Below are 7,960 nucleotides of genomic sequence, written 5' to 3' on the forward strand. Positions count from 1 at the left end.
TTTTTTATTTTCTCCTACTACCTCTATCACTGCAGGCCCTATGTCTTCTTGTAATAACTGCAAGAATCTTTCACCTGTCAGGCTTTCTTGAAGAAAAAATTGTTCAATCTGATAAACCAATATTCCTGCCCAAACCAATATTCTTTCGAAGATACTGGGTTCTTCTCTCAAGAATATTGTGTGGGTTTTCAGTAGCCCATAGCAGAAAGTTCTGAACATTTGGTTCATTATGTAATGTAAATGTACATTCATCACTAAAACAAATGTTTCTTGCAAAGTTTCAATCGTTATTGGCCTTTTCCATCATTTGAAAGCAAAACTCATTTCTCCTTTCCGTATCTTTTTCCATTAATTCTTGGTGACACTGATATTTATATGAGTGGAATTTATTCCTTTTCAAAATTTTTAGTGCTGTTGTATGATGTAGGTCATGTCTTTTAGCTAATGTCCGTAAACTTACATTTGGATTTTCAACTACTGAAGCCAAAACACTGAATACATTCACATTTCCTTCTTGTGGAAGAACATTTGGAGGCTTGTTGCATTTGCAATTTTCTAATACAGATCCAGTGTTCTCGAATTTGCTGATAATTCTAGAAATGGTTGTATGATTTGGTGCTGGTCTTAATGGATATTTCTCACTGAACATCTCTCATACTCTATGTGCACTATTTCCAATAGAATACCATTTAATAATTTGAACTTTTTCTGTCATACTTTTTCTCAGATGAATAAATGAACCATAAACAACAATATCTTTGCATTCATTTGTTTTTACTAATCCACAGCTAACTATGACTAGCATGCATTAAACATTAGTACAGTTTCTGTGGCGGGAGTATTTTGTATTACTTTTTAGATTTTTTACTCCAAGCCAAAAATTGTTTTAATGGTATGATTGGACGCAGAATTTTTTTCTCTACCAAAAATGTTAATGACATTTTCTTCTATAATAATTAAGGGAGCTAATATAACAAAATATATATTTTTAACACTGAAATCTCTATGTTGCGTATTCCAAGTCACAACCCGGTATGCAATCTTATACAGCGGAGCATGTGAAACATCCAGTAACTTCAAAAACATAAGTTGTTGTGCTGATTTCGTGAAACCACTGGTTTAGGAACACAGCATGCAGTTTCACGTGGATTCGTATATACAGCAACAAAATTACGGACATTGAGCTGTATAAGATTTCAGTATTTCATAGACTGAATAATCCTGACAGCAACGATAGAATTCAGTTTTCTAATTCATTTCTGTATTCTGTACACGATAGGATTGTAAATCCAGAACTGATAATTTTTACTAACCAAGTATAGTTACATTCGGGATAGGTACATTTAAATTCTCGAAACAACCACTTTTGGAGTTTGGAAGCACCTGATGAGTTACATGAGCACTCATTACATGACATTCACAATGTTCTTCGAATAACATTAAACAAGACAAACTGGGTCTAGTGTTAAACGATTTTTTTTAAGAAATGCAAAGATTGATTATGAGCCTATACATATTATTTCAAATATTTGTTGTAATTTAAGGTAAGATTAAACATTGTGATAGCACTTACCAATAATTACACTCTTAATTCTGTAGTTTAATCATAAGATTGAAGAGTAATCTCAATCTGCATATTTAACAATGAAAGTGTGTCCTGTTAAAGTGGGTCAAGAGCTACAAACAGGTTCATGAAATGACAGGTATGTGTTGGGGGCACTCAAGATTGAAAACCCTGAATTTTACTATATAATTTTTCACCTTTTTTCTTTAATATCAAAGCTGCCACAGCACTGTCAACACCACCAGAAACAGCAACTATAACTCGCCTGATGTTCAACATTCCAAACTGCAAAAAAATTACGATAAAAGAAATGGGAATAAAAAGTAACAAAATAATCTGTGTTCATATGCTACAATTACAAATGATACAATCAAAGATAAAACTTAGTTACTTAAAACTTAGTAAGGTAAAGGTAAAGGTATCCCCGTAACTTGCCATGAAGGCACTTGGGGGGCATGGAGGTAGAGCCCCATGCTTTCCATGACCTCGGCACTAGAATGAGGTGGTGTGGTCGGCACCACGCTCTGACCGCCTTTTACCCCCGGGAAAGACCCGGTACTCAATTTTATAGGAGGCTGAGTGAACCTCGGGGCCGTTCTGAAAGTTTGGCAACGAGAAAAAATCCTGTCACCACCTGGGATCGAACCCCGGACCTTCCAGTCCGTAGCCAAACTTAGTAACATTAATTAATTAATACTGTAATATTAATAGATATATCTAGAAGTTAAAAATATGAGGCCAGAAACTTGGAGTTAAAACTCAGAAATTTCACATAACATGTGATGGTTGTCTTGGTAGTAGTTTTTTGGATAATGATGTCGATGGTAATATAAATTCTATTTTTTTATTTTGTAAGTCAAGAACAAAATGACAATATACAGAGTCTTTCATAAGTAATGAGTCAATCGAAAAATTAACTGTTTTGTATAATTTTTTGAAATGATGTTCATCCTCATGAGAAAGAACCCTTCCCGATGCCATATAGTCAATTTGGAAACAAACGCCCCCTCCCCTCGCCACCAGAGCTATTAAACGAAAGAATGGTTAGTGTTTTAAACCTTTATTAAAACACATAAATGTATAACAGTTTCAATTGTTAACAAATTATTGTATACAATTTTCAAAATGTCTTCTGCTCTGCTGAATGCACAAATGTAAGCGACGTATCAACTCTTCATGGACTCTGGTGAGCATGTCAGGCGTAACCATTTGTATCATGTGTTCAATTCGCTCCACTAATTCAGGAATGGTGCATGACTTAGTCGCATAGACATGACCCTTGCTGAATCCACAGACAAAGTAGTCCAGGGGAGTCAAATCATGTGATCACAGAGGTCAATGGATTGGGCCTGTGTAACCGATCCACCTGCCTGGAAACACTTCATCTACAGAATAAACACTTAATTTGAGCGACACTTTCCAAGTTCAAACCAGGCAGCAATTTTTCTTTTCTGCAATAACGTTAAGCAGTTGCGTGGCATTTTATCAGCCCAGTCTATCACGTGTATAGACATGGCCGTGTGCCATTATCCTTGGCGTATAAAAGGCCATGCTCCAGGCCATTTTAAGTTAGCATCAAAATAAATGCACATTACACAGAGATAAGTAGCTTCCTCTGACAGTGGGGGGAAGGGGGTGTTTGTTTCCAAATCGACTGTACAGCACCGAGAAGGGTTCTTTCTCGTGAGGATGAACATCATTTCAAAAAAATTATCCAAAATAAATGATTTTTCGATAGACTTGTTATTTATGAAAGACTGTATTGATAATGAAAAGGATGTGTCAGTTAAACGTGAAGTACTTAGTGACAACTTACCACACAACCACTTTACCAACCAAAAACGACATGGAATCTACTAGTAATTGAACACAGATCCCTCTGTTGAAAAACAGTTATGCAAGACTGACTGAACTAAACCCAATGACTGAATATTTTCACACTATACTGCTGAAAATGTTTTTTCCAAAATTTGAGACAAAATTTCAAATAGTGTAATTGCAACTACATGGTAAATTGTTGAATATTGAGAAATGGTTCTTCCATAAAACATAATCAGGAGATAATTGGCACATAGGTCTAATCATTTGATCAGGACATAAAGTTAATCTATTCCCAGAGTAATCTATTCTGAACTAAAGTGTTCTGTAGTTGGATTACAAAGTATAATAAGAAAATTTCTTCTTTGTTAGACCAGCCGAATAATTCTGAGGTCCATATAAATACTAGTCAAGGAGTGAAGATCACAAGTACCGTAAGCTATCAAAAATCAAATGTCAAAGAAATGCAAATTTAGATTTTTTTAATTACTTTGTTATAACATAGGACTATCACGTTTGAAAAATGCTTGAGTTGTTGAGGGTACTAGGAACAACAGACTGTGCGGTACTATTTCGCATTGTCTGTGATGAGGCGATATTAGCGATCCTAGTGTTAGCAACTATCTATGGATGCATATTCCCTACGTATTGAGCTTCATGACTGTATATACTAGACTGTGGCCATACTATATTAACTCTTTGCAAAATGTCTTCCACGGGTGTCGAAAGAAAACGTGTTGTGCTAAGTATCGAAAAAATGTGCAAATAATTGAGTGGTTTGGGAAAAGAGAAACTGTCGCTCATGTCGTATCAGAATACGAAATTGGCTTTGCAACTGTGAGCGATTTAATTAAAAAAAGGATAAAGTGCTGTGTATTACTGTAACTCAACATAATATTGAACAGTGTAGTATGAAGACCGTAGTTGCAGTGCAGCAGGCCCTTTAAATTACGAAACTGTAAGTACAATACGCCTACACTAATTTATGAAAATCTTTAATGGTATGGATTATCCGAATTTTTTCGATTAACCGTGCAATCCACATTTTCTATTACAACTGACAATATAGGGTCTACTGTACATCTAACAGAGTTCTGTAGTATTCTTTTACTTCTCAACAAATCAGATCTATATCACTTCATAAGTACTGACAAGTTTCTTCATATAAAACTATATTTGGGGCAATTTTCGCCAAAGCAGTAAATCATTATGGCAGCTTTACCATTGTATTACAGGTCCAAGAAAAATAACTCGGTCTTAGGACAAATATTAGCAGTGACCATAATTATTTACGGCTTTGGCAAAGTTTAATTATACACACTACCACTAACCTAACTTTTTAACTTTAAAACTTTGTCACATCATCTTTTACTAGGAGGTAAACAATAAATACAGTGAAATACTTTTAGTGGCAACCAATTTCAGAAACAATTTCACCTCATGCGCTACTTCTATTGGAATAGCAATTCAGATATTTCGATTATTCATGAATATGAATACCCCATTTCTGCAACGATAGTTATACGGACATATAACATTACCTACAAATTAACACTCTGATATGTTTAAAATGAGTTTTCCAAACAACACTTCTTCTATACATGTTGTCGTCACTTATTTTCGGACGTCCTATCGCCCCTCAGGACGCGATGTCAACGTCCTTTTTTAACCTGTAGTAGCTTACTGATGCCGATAACACAATTATTATAACGTCATCTTACATCTGCGAATATGTCGAATAAGTGCTTTCAATGTGAGCAAGATTGAAGATGCAATTAAATTTGAAATCGAACAGAGACCATGCCCCAGTAAGGTTCGTTCCAACAAGCGATTCATGGATCAGTTCATGTACGGTTCCTGTACCATCTTATGCGCATGCGCTAGTTGAGCATCTGCTATGGGATTGAAACTGGACTGGACGCTGTTGGAACGCTTTCCGTGCGTTTTTTTAAGCGCTTCATGCCTTTGCTGCAGCAAAACGAGGGTCGAAAAAAAACGTAAGTAGGTCAAATAACTGCAAAATGGTGGACAATTAATATTGGCTTCTATTTCTGCCGTAATAAATTTAACCCTAAAAGAACCAAACCTGTTAAATAATTTCGACTTCTATGATAATGACATTGGATTATTACTAGACGAATTTGACAATAATTAACGTTGCAAAAGACTAAAACACACATTCCGCCATGATGGATCGTGCAGCAAACTCGTAAAGCGAAGTTTTGATTTGCTGCACGCTTGCTACAGCGCTGCTGCAGCGACGGTGAAGCAAATGTAATAAAAGAACGGTCTTGCTGCAGCGCTTTACGTCTTGCTTTAAAAAAAAAAACGCACGGTTTCGCGGATCGTTTTGTCCTAGATCATAGGGTTTTGTACTAAATCCAGAGATGCTATAACTGTCATCAACTTTGCTAAGAACGATATGCTTTATATATATATATATATATATATATATCACAATCTAATAGATACAGTCACGCAACTCATACGTATAAAATATGCCAACATTTGATAGCTGGCACGACAGTAGCCCTCTAGCGGCAGGCAAGTTAAAAGTGTGCACACGACATATGATAACACATCAGACCCCTTCTGACACATTCGGTCGGTAATGGCGGTCTGATTCAAATGCTTATTTTGTCTAGACTAGATAAAGTGACTTTGGTTACCAAAGGTCCCGGGTTCGATACCCGGCTCCGGAACAATTTTTCCCTCGAAATTATTCAAATCAACTTTACAGGGAGTTATACCTGAAATCTTGATTTGCATAATACACGTCACTGTTCGTTAACAGAAAACCACAATTTAAGTCACACAGAGTTAGTGTGCACTCGAAGTTGGTTGCTTGACAGTTGTCAGCCCACTTTGAGGTCTGTGGATATAGAGGGAAAAATTGGATCGGTGTCGGTTAGAGTTCCCGGGTAGCTCAGTGGTAGAGCGTTGGTACGTTAAACCAAAGGTCCCGGGTTCGATACCCGGCTCCGGAACAATTTTTCCCTCGAAATTATTCAAATCAACTTTACAGGGAGTTATACTTGAAATATTGATTTGCAGATAAAGTGATTGTTTGTTCTGTGTTCTAAAGTGAAGCATATTCTTTCCTGTGAATTAGTGTTTATAGTTGCTGAGTTTTTACATAAGTATTTTCCTTCTTTCTTAATTCTTTCTCTTATAGAACTTGTGTTTGTGCGATAGCTATGCAAGATCCTAGATCTACTAGCTTGGACACTTGTGAAATAAATGATAATCTCAACACATTATGTGACATAGCATTAATAAACTGCGATTCAGAAAATATGGAGATTAGTAATCAGCCTAATACTAATAATTTTGTTTTGAACCCATCTATTCTTTCCAATGACTGAACAATCAAACAAATGAAACTCAGAAAATCAACACATGAATACACACCAGCTAAGAAAACATTAAAAACAAAGGCTGCTAAACAAATAGCAACATCAATGAAGAATCCTAAACCTATCCAAACTCATAACAAATTTCAAATACTAACTACTGCCACGCCCACAGACTGTTATAATACCATCAGTAACACTACACCCTGCGTCGGCACATCTACAACTCCATCAAATATTAATCCCGCAATATGTGCAGTTTCAAAAAACACAATTTCTCAACCCAAACCTAAGAAACCACCACCAATCATTTTATTGACCAAAGTGAATTATTTTGATTTCGCAAAACAACTAAAACAATTTCTACGCGAAGAAATCAATGCACAATACTGCCCACAGGGCTTAAAAATCTTTGTTGCTAATAATGACGATTATAATGACATAGGTAATTACTTGAAAGCTAACAGTTATGAATTCTACACCTTCCCTAATGGACAAGTTAAAGTTCATAAAGTAGTTATGAAAGGTCTACCTGTAGAAACATCAAGTGATACAATTCTAAATGAACTTGTTTTGAAAAAAATTTCGGTCCAAAGTGTCAAACAAATGAAGAAAAAGATAATAGATGACATTTCTGGAGAATTAGTGTCCCTACCTATACCAGTATGGATTATCACTACATATCAAACTCCAGGAACCCCTGACATCCATACTCTAACAGGGCTTTTTAATCTCAAACTAAACATAGAAGATTACAAAAGTTTACAAGGCCCAATCCAATGTTTCAGGTGCCAAGGTTTTGGACACAAAGCTGTCACCTGTTTCGTCCAACCAAAATGTGTGAAATGCGGTAATGCACATTTTACATATAATTGTGATGCAGTCTCTGAAGCAATACCCAAATGCGCAAATTGCAATGCTCAACATACAGCTAATTTCAAGAACTGTCCAAAATTCCTAAAATATACTCAGGGAATACAAAACAAAAGAGAACAGAGCATTAATAATTTTACTCTTAGAGACCAATATTTCCCACGTCTTCCAAATAGGAATCCAACTCCATACAGAAATCACAATCAGGATATGCTTAACAAACAAAGGGGCAATTCATCAACAATAGAAGACTTACAATATATCTAGAATTTTACAAAAAATATTAGGAATTATATCCAGAAGTGTAAAAGTATAATGTCAAAAATCAAATCAGAAAATAATACTTTGACAA

The 7,960-nt window shown here is 35.7% G+C and overlaps 1 protein-coding gene across 6 annotated transcripts in view; it reads right to left on the reverse strand.

Annotated features, from left to right (window-relative positions):
* LOC138707888 (mitochondrial tRNA-specific 2-thiouridylase 1) overlaps positions 1–5,715 on the reverse strand; it is an 88,377-nt gene extending 82,662 nt beyond the window's left edge. Inside the window, exons 1-2 of one of the 6 annotated variants that reach the window (XM_069837926.1) lie at positions 4,924–5,319; positions 1,762–1,849 (exon numbers count right to left, since the gene is read on the reverse strand). In XM_069837926.1, the coding sequence (XP_069694027.1) occupies positions 1,762–1,843 (82 nt within the window). In that variant the 5' untranslated portion in view covers positions 1,844–1,849; positions 4,924–5,319. Of the gene's footprint in view, positions 1–1,761; positions 1,850–4,923; positions 5,321–5,468 lie in introns of those variants that run through there. The other 5 variants (XM_069837925.1, XM_069837923.1, XM_069837924.1 and 2 more) reach the window with 5 other exon arrangements.
* Between the last annotated feature and the right edge of the window lie 2,245 nt (positions 5,716–7,960).

This window comes from Periplaneta americana, chromosome 10 (assembly GCF_040183065.1).
Source record: "Periplaneta americana isolate PAMFEO1 chromosome 10, P.americana_PAMFEO1_priV1, whole genome shotgun sequence".
Taxonomy (NCBI): Eukaryota; Metazoa; Arthropoda; class Insecta; order Blattodea; family Blattidae; genus Periplaneta; species Periplaneta americana.